A 16,158-nucleotide genomic window follows, 5' to 3' on the forward strand; every position below is an offset into this window, starting at 1 on the left:
GCAGGCAGCAGGAGTCTTCAAACAGATGCCAAAAGGAATAAAGAGATTAGCCTCTTAAATTACCACAAATTGGCAGGGGGAATATTTGATTCATCTTGTGAACTGCTTCAGTACTTACAGTTCTAGCAGCTGTAGCACTGTGAGATCCAAGGTCAGCTGTTTATGTTTTTCACCTTCAGCTAAAGATCAGTGCTGTAGTTTTGAAAATGCTGTAATGTACGTGTAACCAGAAGTAGCCCCCTTTCCAAAGATGATAAGCACATAAGCTGTGAGCAGTCAATTTGACGTCTTCACTGTCTAGGAAGTTGACTTTCAGAGCAAGTAATTTTTCTTCTTTTTTCTTGTATATTAGGATATTTGGGGCATAAGTGTTTTCAGACCTACTTTCTGAATGAAGATCCACTACAGTTCTTATACAAAAGCAAGTGCGGTTGGCACATCCGTGCAGTGTCCCTTTGCATCACTTTTGGCTGTTGTCTGAACACTTTGAGTCATGATGCTCAATGATTTTGTATTCTGCTACCTCTAGCTGCTAGAGATGTGACTAGATAAGAATTGTGGTCTTAATTTCCTTTTTCCGGAAAAAATAACTACACGTGTGGTTTATAATGTAATTTAACCTAATACCAGTGGAAAAGACAGACAATGTAAAATTCACGAAAAAAAAACCATCTGACCTTGCACTGTATCGGAGAAGCTATGCATATGCTCCTTTTAATGTTTGGGGTTGGAAACAATTTGTGTAGATGTATTTTAAACATAAGGTCCGTGGCATGGGCTGCTTTTGAAATGACTAGCTAGTTGTCTGGATGATCACTTTTTAGGAAAGTTATGCAAAACCATTTTGTTGGTAAATGCAAATTTGCCCAAATCACTTTCTGCAAGAAAGTTTTGGTTAAAAAGGCCTTGGCTTGGAATGTGTGTCGGTTCTGGGACAAAAATTCAGCTCGACAGGGGTGAAAATGGGGAAGAGCTTAGCCACTGCTTCAGCCACTGTTTTAAGATTTGGGGTGATACATTGGCAATAGTTGTGGTTAATGGCTGAGCTAATATATTAGGGTCATCCAGACTCAACTATTCTGCCTGGCTAAGACCAGGAGAGGTTAATTGGTTCAGGTGACTGCTGTAAACACGAAGCTATTGACTTGTCATGGGTTTGCCTCTGCCATTTTTCCTTGTGTCAGCAGTCTTTTGCTGGTTTTCCTCAGTGTTTTTAAAAGGACTTAGCTTTTGTCCTGGTGCAGAACAGGAAAGCTTGAAAGCTTGAAAATATTAATGGAATGAAATAATTGTTTTCGTCTCAGCTCTCGTATGCAATTCTTTAGTTTTGGATTATGATGGGAGACAAATTAGTAAAGTGGGATCAGTTACAGATTACACAGAAGTTGTTTATAAGCCTGTTGGGAGGTCAGAAGGTGTTACAACAGGAAAAGACGAAAACATAAACAGCAGCGCAGCGCTTTTGGCAAATAAAAAAGGTCATTCTGTTTCCTGGTCCGTGTGGCCATCCACATCATAAACAGTTGAAAAGGGTGTAAGGTGTTGATTATCCCTAAACCTTCACTTCCCCTGACAACTCCTCTTATGCATTTGTATTTGTATAAAAAATCTGCATCAGATTAAAACTTTAGTCTCTTATTTTTCATGTCTTACAGTAAGTAAAACCTTCACTGTCTTTTTAAGTGACTTTTTCATTCTATCTGAAGTGGGCAGAATAAGATTGAAATTCTTTAGTATTATTAAAAGAATTACTAATTTAATTAAATTATTACATTTTAACTACTTTTTTTAACCTAGTCAATTACCAAAATGGGTATTTTTGTTAAGTGTTTTAAGCCTCCATGTTCAAATGTAAAGCATTTTATAGTCTAGGAAATTTGTGACTGTACTTTTGTTTCAGTGATAGAATATTTTGGTAGGTTTTAGTTTCGTAGAAATGTGTGTTACTCTGGCTCCTCAGATCATATAAATTGCCTAAACATTTATGGCTTTGAAAATGCAGTGCTAAAGTTTACGACAGAAATTTTCATTCTGTAATATAGCACGCACTTGTGTCTGCTTTTAGAAAATATGTATGCTCTGTATATTATATTTGATAGTAAAACTAAAACCAAAGGTAAAAGCTTGCGACAAGTAATATTAAGACATTCAAGGAATGTAACCGTTCCTGAGACGTCTAACAAAGACTGCTGCAATCTGTTACTTTAGAGCTGCAGTAGCTTGCATCTCCTTTAGCATTTAAAATTGTGATTGTAGATATCTATGCTATTTAAATACCATTCTGCTTCATGTGTAATAAAGCACTTTATTGCATCTTATGTAACTAATTTTCTTGTGAAACAGATGTATTGACTATAGACTAGACTATTCCAAAGGAAAACCAGCCTCTTTTCATTTTGTTTTTCTCAAGAGAAACAGACTGCAGATATCATCATTTCTCTAGATATCATCTGAAAAAATTGCAGGTTTTATGTATTGTATTTTATAGATCTTACCAAACAAATTGCTTATTACCTTTAGTTGAGAGCTTTTAACAGTAAAGATCACAAAGTCTAGCTTGGGCTAGATGAAGTTCTGGCACTTCAAAGACTAGTGAACTTAATTTCTAAACCTTCATTATCAAGACTTGCTTTCTCTGTCAGAGTTTTACCAATTGCTTTTCCAGACAGGGCCTCATTTTTCTCTGCTTTTGTACATTTTCTGTTAGGTTTTTTTCCCCAAGTATTTCTGATATAATAAACTAGAGCCTTAGGAATTCCATAAAATACTTCATTTTTTCTAAGGAAGCATCTACAATATGAAATAATAAAATAATGACATTAGAAAATTATTTAATGTTTGTCTAAGAAATATATTAAGCATTTTTGCTATGTACAAATGTCCCTTAGCCTCCTCAGCCTGCTGTGTCTGAAAAGTTGGAAACAAATGTTCATCATTTGAGCCCCACTCCTCAGAACACTCAGTGCAGTTTTGGGTTCTTTATCCTCACAATCTGCCTGGGACTTTTCTCCCTTTCATATTTTATTGATTGTTTCAACTGAATTATACTATCTGAAACGTTATCATTTTATTTACTGCAGTAGACGGAGCATCTGTCAGGCATCCAGTGTTTCATCCACTGAGTGCCATTTTTAGCTGAAGGTCTCTTCTATAGAGGTATGATGTATTGCTTTAACTTAAATTGACATTGAAGTTCATTTCAGTTAAACACACAGGGGAAAAAAAGGTCCATAGAGGAATTTAAACTGTTCTAGTGAAACCACTGCAAACTCTCACCTTTTATTTTAATCAGAGCAGTATTTTCCTGGAAAGTCCTCTCTGTTACCGAGTGTCAGTTGTGCTGATCTAATTGCTAATCTAATTGTTACACAAATGCCCTTAAAACTCTGCATAACAAAGAACTGGAACCCATACATGAGTCCAGTAGTAGTAGATTGCTTACATGATTATGCACCCATGAGTACTCTTCCATGCCCCTGATTTTACCTCCTTTTGCCACCTGAAGGGACTTGGGTATATGAAGCAACTAAGAACTTAGAGGAGGCAGGAGATTGCTGATCATGCAGAGCAATTGTGTTGGAGTTAGAGATTTGATAAAGAAATTACAGTACTATATTGCTTTAATTGCATTAATTATGTGGAAACAAAAGAATGAGATTCTGGCATGCTGAAGTGAACAACAAAACACTTATTCATTTCAACTGAGCCAAGATTTCACCTGAAGGACTTTCTTCTTCCTGTGAGACACTCAGATCTGTAAGTGATGAAACGCTCATAAAAAACCATGGTAAGTAATAAACTTCACTCTTAACTAGCCTTTAAAATAGCATATTTACCAGATCAAATAACTTTTTAACACACAGTATGCCTAGGTAGCACTTTATAGCCACACTACCTTCTTTTCTTGCACAGTGTTTGGAACTGTTAAAGTGTAGATTCCACTTGTTGTCAGTCCAGATTTGAAAGCTTCAGCACAGTCTTTGAAGCTGATTTGCTCCTCTTTAGCTATGAAGTTGTTCTTCGCTGTTAAAAATACAACAGAAATTGAAGGCATTAAGAGGAGATGAATAAAAGTTAATAAGAAGCAATTAATGATATAATCAGCTTAAAGCTTTGCAGTTCCGAAAAATATGCCTGGTCCTGAAAGAAATGACAGATTAAGGTATTAATTATATGTGTTGTCACTTTATATTATTTAGAGACGTTATTCTGATATGGGCATGGTTGCTTGATAGGTTGAAAAGTGCTGACACTATTATGTGGAATAAGACAACTTAGGACGTAGCATCTCATTCAGTTGAACAGTTTCTGCTTCCATTCATTGCCTTTGCTTGACTCCTACATGCATTACAATCTCTGCATGCATTAACTACTATTACAAACATATCTAACTAGTCAACCTATGACATTAATAATGACCTTTGGCCAGCACTCTAATATTGTGAAATCTAACGTAGGAGTTGTGAAATCTAATGTTAAGTATTATGAAATCTTTTATAATACAGCTGACCGGAATAACTACTCTTACAAAGTTTTAGCTAGTTTTTTTGCCCCTATGCTGAGCAGAAACAACTTTGTATGTACCAAGCTGAAGCTTGGTAGCTCAGCCCAACCCACTGAGGAGACATCCCTTCTGGAATTCATTTGTGTAAAAAATACATTTTAATATGGCTAAGCCTTCTTATTTTACAGAACAATCTAAGGCTCATCTTTTCGTTCAGTTCTTTATTAACTATGGAGGTTGGAATTTCCTGGCATTTCGCCTGTGAACTGATATTTCATATTTGACCCTTTTGGAGTTGGTTCTGTGTATTTTCCCTTTTAATTTAATCTAACAAGCACAGCCAGTTAGTACAAAGTTTTAGGTGCCATATAAATACATGCTTATATTACAATTGTTTATTAAGTTCTTTTTAGCTTGCTTATTCATTATATACCTGTTTACGTGCTTTGCCTTAAATATAAAAATAACACGTTCAGTGTTTTAATTGCTTTTCCACACTCTATTGTTTGTATACTGTCTTAGAAGCTTTCCCTGCTAATTTTGTCTTTTTGGCAAACATTCATTATTTTTTCCACTCTGGGTTTAACAGTGTTGTAGCCAACATGACTTTGACTTGTTTACTTATTTGTGCACTAGCATAGCAGATAACATCAGCAGGAACATGTACAGCCTTGGTAATGGTATTTAAGGGGATAGTGTCAGTTATTAAGACAAAAAACTTGGGATTTACTTTGTTTAGAAAAACCTAAAACATCATATCATTTAGGGCACTACTGAAAGCAAGGACTTCTGAACATCCTTTTCCTTTTTTGTGATCCAACTTATAGTAACATAGCATAGTCTGTCTATACTGTCTTTTAAGTTGCAATGACAACTATTTTAAAATCTTCCTAGTATTTAATTTTAAACCTTTTTTCAGAGGTTCTACATTCTTGTGTATTTCCCACCCTGGGAACTTTGCAGGCAAACATTCCAGATTCTTTACTTTTTTATATACAACAGCTATACCTTCTTAATTTGTCAAAGTTCCATATCAAACATAAAATTCAAGGGAAAGAATTCGTTCATTTGTTTCAATCCCATTTAGCCATAACTTTCAGTTTATGGTTTGTGGGGGTTTTTTATGGAGCCTGTGAATCTGCATAAATTTGGAAGCTATGCTCGGTGGCTATGATTTGTTGCAGGGCTGTCAGGCATTTAGGGGTGAGATTATTGCCTATAAAATTTGCTAGGCTGAGGGATTTTTAGGATGAACAGGAAAGCTTCAGTGAAAGACTGGAGGACTTTGGGGAGTACCTGCTGCCCTGGGCTGGTGCTTTCTGTTGTTTGGGGCATACATAAGTGCTAAAAATTGGGCCAGTGCTGATTCCTTTGCCTTTAATAGCCACTATAATTTGTCCTTTCTTTGATCAACTCTATGTGCACAGAGCAATGAGAGGTGGCAGAAGCAAACTTTGTGAGCCAGGAAGAAAAACTACAGGCCTACATCATGCAGTCTAACCTAGATATATGGTCAAGGGAGCATATACTGCCAGATGAATTAATGCCATGTGAGATGAATGATACTTGGCATCTCTGTATTTTGTTGAACCGCTGGAGAAGTGGGCAAGCAAACCAATATAAACCACAGAAGATGAACAAGATGTTGAAAAGAAACCACATAAATCTTGTGGTTGTTCCCCCCTCCCCCCCAAAAAAAGGTTAATTTATTCAGATGCAGAATTTAAGGCAAAAAAAATTATACTTTTTAAGAAGCAGAAGTGTGGCGAAACTGGTTTTAAGACTTTATAGGTAATAAATGTACACAAATTAGGGAATGTCACTCAAATGATATAAGCATGTCTGCTTTTACTTACAGTTTGGTGTAGATATCATAGTAAGCAAGTTATGAACAGTCTCCATCAGGTCATGTTGCTGTTTTTGCAGAACTGAGTTGTTTACTGTAGCTGTAACTAACTGTTTTTCTAGTTCTTCTATAATAGAATTCTGTCTGGCTACTAGGACTTGAAGCTGATCTTTTTCATCTTTTATTGACTTCAGCTGAAGTGTGTGCTTGTCCTCCATCTCAAGAACTCTTTTTTCTAGAAAGCTAAATAAAAGATTACAATTAGGCTCCCCAGAAACAATTTTGAGCTGATGTAAAGAGAATCAAGCCTGTTGCAGAAGTTTCTTTCTTCATAAGTACTCAACTTCATTCTCTGATGCCATGCATGCAGTAGAAAGCTAAATGAAAGCTGAGTTTAGTTTGATATATATACTTTAATTTATTATAGTAGTACATCAATAAACAACATTATCTACTATAGTTTGTATTGCAGGCTTTTAAAGGGTAACAATTTGGTGTTTGATAATTCAACATTGTGAGAGGAAAGATACAGTGAAAGATTTCATGTTTTTACCCTATTAAAAGATGAAACTTATTCAAAGATGAACCTATGAACTCTTCAAATAATATTCAAATTATAATAAAATATATACTTAACATAAATACATGTTACAGCATTAAGACAGGGAACCGTGCAAATAGTTACTTGAAGATGTGTTACCCATCTCCAGTTCTGGAGCTGGTGTGAGTACTGGCTGGAACATTATTTCATTGGTAATTGTTCTGATGCAGACTCTGAGAAAGCTGATGTTAAAAGATGCGTGGCCAGAAGGGAGAAGTTCACCTAAAATCCATTGCCATTATTGAAAAAAAATCCTGAAGCTTATAATTATGTTTCAAGCAGATTAGCTCAATGTCAGATTGTCTTTTGTTAGGTGAGAAACAATGCTTTTGTGTTTACGTGGGTTTTACAAGAGTAGTCTAAAGTCTGCTGAGTTCAACACAAAAAAAAGGTGACATTGTAAAATTCAGTATTTACTTTGCTTTCCATTTGATAAGGATGCTTGTTTTTATTAAGCTGGTAGATAAAACCTTTAGGGAGCATATATAAATGTAGTAGAGTAGTGAACAAAAATGTCAAAACATGTCTCCTGGGTTTTTAAGCTAATTCTTTCAAAATAAAAAGTACTTTGCACATATGGTTCTCATTGAAAAACACGGCTTTGAAGGAGAAAACTTACTGTTATTGCTGCTTTTAGATTTCTCTGTAAACTATTTATTGCCAAAAGTAAAATAAGCCCCTGGTGATATGAAAATGAAACTAGCTGGAAAAAAGGTATGAACCTTTGGACAACAGCTGAGTACAGAAACTGATAGGAGTAATAGTTGGATATTGGTCTGAATTTCAAAAGATTGACTAGTAAGGAACGTTGAATTTGAGTAGTATTTGCCTTTTCTCACCAGGTTAGAAAAAAATTGTGGCAATGACCTGATCGTGTATTAGGATAGCTGTGTACTATACGGAAATAAAAGTTCAGAGATGTGGTTGCACCAGGTTGGTTTGAGTCAGGTTACATAATCCGCAACTTCATCTGGGTAAGTCTAAAGAAGAATATAAATTGGCTACAACAGAAGTACTGAGAAGTATTTCAGTTTTAACCATATAAATGAGAACTTTAGAGAGTGAAGAATTATATATAAACAGAACACAAGAAGAATAAACCTGCATGATTCTCTAGGCCTTTAATAATATACGACCTTTCTAATGAGCATAGCTGGGTGTGGGGAGCTTCTGTACAAGGCCTTATTCTCCTACTTGAGTACATTTGTTTCTAAAACCATCAGAAGGACACTTCAGGGAATAGCATTTTATTGGGTTGATAAGCAAACTTACCTGTTTTTTTCTTGTAATTTAGTTATCTCATTGGTCTGGTCTGAAATCTGTCTTTCTAGTTTGTTTGTTGAAAGAGAGTGTTCCAAAAGCTGAAGTTCAAGTCTGGTTGTCTGGTTTAATACCTAAATAAAATTTATAAAAATATTTGGAAATCAAGATACTTCTTTTAAATAAATTGTAATTTCTTTATGTTGTGAAATCATGCAAATGTCTACTTAAGCCTATAATTAAAAAAATATTTTTGAACACTTAATTTGGGCACAAATGCTCATAGAATTAGAATGAAGACAATGACAGAGTTGCACTAATTTTGTTGTTACACTACCGTATATCATTGGGAATATTTCAGTAGTTTGCTACGTTCCTGATCAATGGATGAGAGTTGCTGTATACTTTAGTTTTGCCGTCATACCTTCCCCTCTGTTATGATATTCTTATTTCATTACTGGAACTATTATCATTGTTGTTCAGAGAATAATTTAAGTTGAGTTGCTTTCTCAATCTGGTGTAGAAAGTAAGTACTTTGCATATCTCTCACTGGTTGAAATCTTGGCCTGGTCCTGAAATCATTAGATAGTTCCCTATTAGCTATTTTCCTTAATCCCAAATTATATTTTAAAGTGTTTATCAGGTGAACCACACTTTTGTTGATTCATTCTTTGCATTTTCATGTTACCTTTTCTATATGCATTGTTTACTGTCTAAATTTATTTGCATCTTTAAATGAAGAAATGCAGATATTAGGAAACACGGAAGATACTTTTTGGTTTGTATTACTTTTGGTTGCATTACTTTGAGGCATGTTTTCTAGAAATATTTTCTCATTGTTTTAGAACAGCTTTTTTTAATTCAGCAGAATTTGGCTTTCCTTGGCAGGAAGAATTGATTACTCATGTCCTTCATGTTAAACAGTCATTCAGGACATGATTTCACACTTAAGTGTAATTGAAAACTATTGCCAAAAGTAAGTGTCCTTGAGAGAGCAATTGTTTGGTTAATTTCCTTATTTTGTTAATTAAGCCCTTAACCCAGTCACCAGTAATTTCAAGCAGAGAAGGAAAGTTACAGTGATGATTTTCTTCCTCTAAGCAGAAAATAATTGAATAATTTCCATAAAGACGTTACTCTGAATGAGTAAATACATTCCCTCAACATAGGCAAAATACTGGGCTCCTGAATCACGCAGTTAGAAAGTTGAATTCAGTACGCCAGTGAGCTATGAACTATCAGTTTATCAAAGAGTTCACAAAGGCTTGTTTTAGGTTAAAAAATGTAATTTAATTCATCGGATGAATTCTACAGGTAGTAAAATGTCTAACAAGGATTTTAGGTTTTGCATGCTATTTACATTATATAAAATGTTATGTGCTGCATGCTTTATTCATTATTTGTTTGGGGAATTATATATCTGAATTTTCCTACCGTGTTAGCAAAACTACAAATACGTACCATTGTACATCGATTGGACTTGTCCTTATACCATATTAAAATCTGCATTCTATTTCACATAATGTCTTATTGTAGTTAATGCTTTTCAATTAAAGCAATAATTAAAGATAAAAACATTAATTTGTTTAAAATGATTTAGAAAATAATATGTACAGTAGGCAAGTTTACTTCTGTGTGAATCTACTTTTCTAGTAGCCTCCTCCTAATCCCTTTTTTCTTGATTCATATCTGATTCATTTATTTATCCCTCTGTTAAATAACAATAATTGTGCTGGAAATGAAGTTATAGTATTTGTGAAAACATTCATTAAAAAGACCCACTTTTCTTGGCAAGAAGTTTAAAAAAAAAAAAGCAAATTTAAATATAAAAAAGGAATTAGCTTGGTAAATGGAACAAAGGCAGTTTGAAGGAAATCTCTTTTAGCTGAGATCTGGTGGCGAGAGGTGAATAATAAACAGAGATATACAATGAGGGTTGTAGAAAAGCATACTAGTACCCAAGTGATGTTTGGATATAGTATAGTAGGTTTAAGTACATTATTTATAAAGATGAATGTAACAATTGTCTTGCTAGACATACTTCAACTCCTGCTGTAATGGAAATCTTCAAGAGACAACAGTGGGCTTGAGATGGAACTCTGTATTACCAAATACTAATGGTTCCCTAAGCTGAGTAGAGCTGTTGATTGTAATGATTGACTTTTAATTGTTGAACTGAATAGTGTAACACTAAACTGTGTTAAATGTATAGTTGTAGGTGTTTGGGAAGCAGAAGCATTTTTAGGTTGAAATTCATTACTTACTTGTGCTTCAACATCTGTTAATTTGCGGGTCTGTTCAGCTGTTTGATTTAGTAAGTTTGTGCCTATTTCAATCATTACTGCAGTCTGGTTCTGCACTGCAGTTTGCTGGATCTCTACCATTTCTTTCTTCATACTGTCTTGGATGTAATTCTCAAGCTACATGGGAAAGGAAAGAGAGAAGATAGTTGCATTCTTTAAATGTTGGAAGGGGGGGGAAGTACAGTAAGCCTGCTGGCTGCCTTGCTAAGCAAATTTGTTCCTTGTCCTTGTCTGTTATGCATTTATGTGAAGTTTCCCAATGTTGAGCTCTCTGAGAGGAAGGGTGAACATGACAAGGAATGTGTGGCCACCCATTTTCTAAAGGCAGGAACGGAGATTTGCAGGAGGTAGGTAGAAGGCGCGGCAGTGAGAATGCTTGCGGGCACTTGGAAGCTTTTCTGCCTTAGTGCTCCCACCATTGTCACCATCAGAGGAGCTTCACCAGCTTTGGCAACGATGGGAATTTTTTAGAAGACAAAACCTTAGGAGTTTAGTCATCTTCCTGTATCTAGACTTAAATATTTTCAAAAGCATTTTTCATCATGTGACTAGAAGTCAGAGAAGAGGTCTTTTAACACTGTTATGTGCGCATTTTTATCAGAGAGAATTTCAAATAAAGACATGAAACAGTAGGAAAACTTATAAATACTTTAAATGCTGAATATTTAGGAATGCAAGAACTGTTTTAAATACTTCATTCTGAAGTCATTTCTGTGTCTAAACAAATAAGGCTTTTTTGGTAGTCTTTTTATAACAGTACACTGCTTTCAAGGAAAGCAAGGAGAAAATTAGGAAGGAGAAAATTCAAGTAACCTTTCATGAAGTCTTTCTTTCCACGTATCTCGATTATCAAAAGCAGGCTGATTTTTCTCCATGCTTCTTTAGTATCATTTTCTCAATAACTTTGCAATTATTTCATATTTCTTTCATAAGTCATTGCTTATGTTTGAACTCTTAAAAATCCAGGCCACGCGATTTTTTTTTTTTTTTGACTGGGGAAATTTCTAGAAATTTCTAGAATCAAACTTCTACTTCACTCCAATATTGTTCTAGCAAGAGAACCATAATCATTTTGGGGCTTCATGCCGTACCTCCAAAAAGGATGCTAGCTAATAACAAATTCCTAGAGTCATTAAGCACAAATTATAAAACACCACCAATTCCTAATCTAAGGAAAATGGCTGATATCTTGATTTTTTTTAAAATATTATTTTGATAATGCTATCTAGATATGAGTAATGGCTTGTTGTGAGGAGGAGCTTTGGACATTATTGTATGGCTACTTTCCATATCAGTGAAGAAAAAGCAGCTTATGATTTAATATTCTATCAAACCACTGCTCAGATCTAGCCATTCCACTTCTGACCAGCTAAGGATCAACTGGCAGATCAATCAGCTTGGAATGTTTCCCCCTTAAACATTACTTGAGCAAGGACTGGATTTTTTTTTTTCCTGACTTCACAGTTGTTTTTTAAAAGTGGCAAATGAAGAAAACGGGGTGTATTAAGTTAAAACCTCTAAAACTGGAAGTATATTCTCAGTTTGAAGTAAGCATTACTCTTTTTGTCTGGTGTGACCAAACTTCCAAAGCAGTATTTGTTCACTCCATTCTCCCCCTGCAGCTGGTGAACTGCAATGCACGACAGCTATTTCAGATCTGGCACAAGGTTTGACCCACATCTCCTATACTGCTGCATAAGTGTACTTACTTCTCAGGTGTACCACAGGGATTTAAAACTAGCTTTTAGACAGCCTTTAGATGCTCTTTGCATATTAACCTTTTAGAATACCAAAAGTAAGCATGCAATCAACTGGGTTTTGGCATGATAATTTAACAGGGGTATCTTCAATTGCCATCATACTAAGCAGTTAAGGCTGTTCCCTATTCACAGTTCTTAAGTATTACCTTTTGCTTCTGGATATTCCTCATTTTCAAAAACTTCCCCACCCAGAGACATATCTAATTTGACCAAACGTTGGAATTTTTTTAAAACTTTGGTGACATCTTTTAGGTCACCTTCTTCTTTTCTGCTGAACTAAGATCAGTGGCTGTTAATTGTGTAGTAATGGTTAAGACATCTTTGGTCCTTGATGATTAAGCTATGAGATGTTTGAGTATAGTGATAATTTAATTTAAAAAGCAGTGCAAGATGGTTTTTAGTGCACCATAGTCCAAGGAGATGTGCAAAATTCTGAAGGCTTTTATATACATAGAAATTAGTAAATTTTCACTAAAGTTAGATGCTGCTCCATGAAGACCAAGAACAACAATTAATATATATCCCTCTGAAAAGGCTAGAAATCTGGGGATTAAACAATCTATATGAGTCCAAATTAACTTTAGCAACTGAAGCTGGAGAACTGGACATCACTATAGACAACTTGGAAAAGATCTTTGCTCAAATGCACCTCTATTAAAAGAAAATTAAGGGAGATCTCCAGAACGCATTTTATTTGCCTCAGTACCACAGTCAAGTATTGTAATGCTTTTATAAAGATCGAGGATATGGCCTCACCTGGCAGACTCAATGCACATCTGCAGTTAGAAGGGACATTGGGTTAAAAAAAATGACATACAGAGAAAAAAAAAGTGAGACATCTCAGGTATCAGAGAGCTACCATATGAGAAAGCATTGAAAATATTTCATCTTCTTTAATTTAGAAAAAGGCCCACAAAAAAAAAGAAAGAAGGCAGTAAATAGATGAACAAAGAAAGACTGATCAAGAGCTTTGTTTCTTTCATAAAATAATTGTGGATATTAAACCTCATTCTTCAAGGTTGGTTCCTTGTTCACTAGAGAGGGATCAGAATGAGAATCTGAACAAAGTCATCTCTGCAAATAAGATTGCAGAACTGCATGACTTCGTTGAAAATGTTATCACTGACTTATTCCAAAGCAGACTACTAGAAAATGAGTTAATTCTGGGCTTAAAGGTAAGGTAAACATTTTACAGTAGACTAAGGCAATTGCCCAGTTCAAAAACACCCAGCTGTAAGGTTGCTCTGATTACAGTACGCAAAACCTGTGATTACAATTTAAGGCATCTGGTGGTTCTGTGCCAGATTTTTATACCCCTTGTCACTGTGCTTGCAACCTTAGAAAGCAGTTCTGTTTGGACACACAGATCTGCATTTTCATAATTTATCTTATTTGAATATGTGTAAGTATAAGCCTATCTCCAAGTATCTAACCTCTTTCATCTCTCATTCATGTGATGTATTCTAAACCATTGAAGTATTCTCTTGACTCCAGTTTCACAGTTTGTCTTCACATCCATTTTTCAACTTAAAATATTAAATCAGTAACATAGGGAACATAGTATTTGTGCTTACTTGAAAGCATGAAATATGAACATCAAAAGGGATTTATTTTAAGATTTAAAGCCAGTTTCATGATCTGGTTTATTTATGCTTATTTAGAGCAACATGAAGCATCAAAATGATATTGACCTATCAAGTGGCTTTGGAGCTTCTTGTGGCTTTTTTTCCCTAAAAATCCTACAAAGCATGATTACATAAACCTCTCTGTTCTTTCCTTCATATTCACTAATCCTCTCCCACTTTTGTGCATTCTCTGCATGTACACATCATAAAATCTCTTTTCCTGACCTGAACCAAGACATGGACTCATCTCTCTTTGCGTATATTCCCCTCTCTCTTCATCATACAATGCAAAACTGTAGAAAGGACTTTTTACAACTACATTTGTAATTTTTTTTTTAGTGGCAGGTGCTTACTTTCATCTTTCTTCAAAGATGAATAAAAGAATTACTTTCATCCAAAATGCCCATCATCTCCCACTGACCTTAGTGAGAGCAGAACATATTCCCATCGCATACTCCCAGAAAGGGAGGCCCTTGTGTTTCCCTGAGAGGGAGGTGGAAGAACTTTCTCAGTACAGGCTCCAGTTAAGGCAGCCAAGGCTGAGCTTCATTGACAACACTGAGGATTAGCAGGCATTTTGCAAGACTGCAGTTCTTTGTGGCACACTTCTTTGTCGAGTACTATTCATCAGCTCCTGCCAAGGAGCCTCCTTCCTTTATAAGCAGTAGCACACTCAGAATTTCTGAAGAGGGGAAAATAGCTCGGGTCCTTTACAAGAGGGAAGGGCACAGGAATGAAATGCTTCAGTCCCCATCCATAAGTTGGGAAGCTTGGCAGTTTCGTTTGAACAGGATGTCTGTCTTCTCCAATATTTTGCTCAGATGTGGAAGGTGCAGCAGGGATTATTTGCCAGATTTCTCCTTTGCCACATGGCTAGTTATGGGAAGATAATTTTTAATCTCTTTAATTCGATTAATAGCTGGTATATAAGACTTGTGTTGATATATGTTAACCTTGATTACATGATGGTTATTTTGGACAACGTAATTGTCAAAACCTAATAGCTGACTATTACTGATGCATCTTCTTTCAGAAATTCTGCTTTTGAGGGAGTAAGTCAATCAATGAATCCTATCTTAAGGAAATTGCAGGGCAGAGGGAAAGAGGTATTAATACATTCAGATTTGAAAGAAGGAATAGTTAGTTGATAGGATTTCAGTGATTCTTCATGGGATTTTTTTCATGAAACATTCTATTTTTTGTGAAAGACTTTGGCTGGCATGTATTCTTGAAGAAAGTAAATATAAATGAAAGCACAGATGGGAAAAAGCATGTCTCTTAAAGTATGCTTAAATTGCAAAAACAGCTAGGAAAACTAAAAAATAATTGCACAATTAAGGTTTGTAATATAGTTATGGTGATGAATTTTTAGAGAGACAGAATTCTCTAAGGTCATCAATTTGGGGCTGTCATGCTTTATTACTTCAAATCATATAAAATCATAAAATTTGACGAAAGTACTTTAGCTAAGTTGCCAAAAGAACAAGGACAGATCAATCATATTGGAGCACATTCCAAAGCATTGCTTTTATAGCCAAGATTGTCTTTTTTTAAGCAAGCTTTAAATTGGCAAGAAAGAAAAGACAACATGTAGAGTATGCGTTAAAAGAAATTTGGTTTCTAACTATTGGCAGAGGTAGTATTAATCCTTTATGAAGGGTTGCCAATACTTATTTAAATGAAGAGCCTTCCTGATTGCTATCATATAGTTTGTGTCCACATTACAGAACAATTTTCCAAAGAATCAGTAACTTCTGCATTGTGTAGACACTTTAACTTACCATTTTTTTCGTTTAAAGTTATAAATGAGGTCTTGGCTTTTGTTCTTTGCTATACGAATTAAACGGTCATGTTCCTGGCAGCATTTATAGCTGTATGAATACATACATCCCTTCTTTGCCAAATGCTACCCCATATAAATGGTACAAATAGTACTGGCTGCTAGTTGCTTTTTTATAGAATTTGTCAGTTATTGGAGCAGTCTTTCCAATAAAGTTTGGTGATTTTCTTAATGTTTGTAATCTGATTCTGTTAACTGTAACATTTATTTTCAAAGAAAAGTAATGTTAATCATGAGTTTCTCCATAGTGCTGTGTCCCCTAGAAAGAGTAGATGAATGGCTGGAGCTGCATGATCCTTTGTATCCACCCCTAAGATCATCAGAATCTATCCAGATTTTTTTGACTTGACTCTAATATGGATTACTAGACTAAGCAATTTACCACTTTCAGGGAATTCATCTGTAAGTTTGAGAAAATT

General features: G+C 35.2%; 2 protein-coding genes across 5 annotated transcripts in view; one reads left to right on the forward strand and one right to left on the reverse strand.

Annotated features, from left to right (window-relative positions):
- The window catches only part of MCPH1 (microcephalin 1), a 129,799-nt gene that overhangs the window by 60,443 nt on the left and 53,198 nt on the right, over positions 1–16,158 (forward strand). The gene's annotated exons all lie outside the window — the stretch shown is intronic.
- Positions 1–16,158, reverse strand: part of ANGPT2 (angiopoietin 2) — a 44,128-nt gene that overhangs the window by 10,854 nt on the left and 17,116 nt on the right. The window contains exons 2-5 of one of the 2 annotated variants that reach the window (XM_052809427.1): positions 10,476–10,631; positions 8,224–8,345; positions 6,361–6,593; positions 3,896–4,023 (exon numbers count right to left, since the gene is read on the reverse strand). In XM_052809427.1, the coding sequence (XP_052665387.1) occupies positions 3,896–4,023; positions 6,361–6,593; positions 8,224–8,345; positions 10,476–10,631 (639 nt within the window). The remainder of the gene's footprint in view (positions 1–3,895; positions 4,024–6,360; positions 6,594–8,223; positions 8,346–10,475; positions 10,632–16,158) is intronic. The other variant, XM_052809428.1, reaches the window with a different exon arrangement.

The sequence above is a fragment of the Harpia harpyja genome, chromosome 15 (genome assembly GCF_026419915.1).
Source record: "Harpia harpyja isolate bHarHar1 chromosome 15, bHarHar1 primary haplotype, whole genome shotgun sequence".
In the NCBI taxonomy this organism is placed as follows: Eukaryota; Metazoa; Chordata; class Aves; order Accipitriformes; family Accipitridae; genus Harpia; species Harpia harpyja.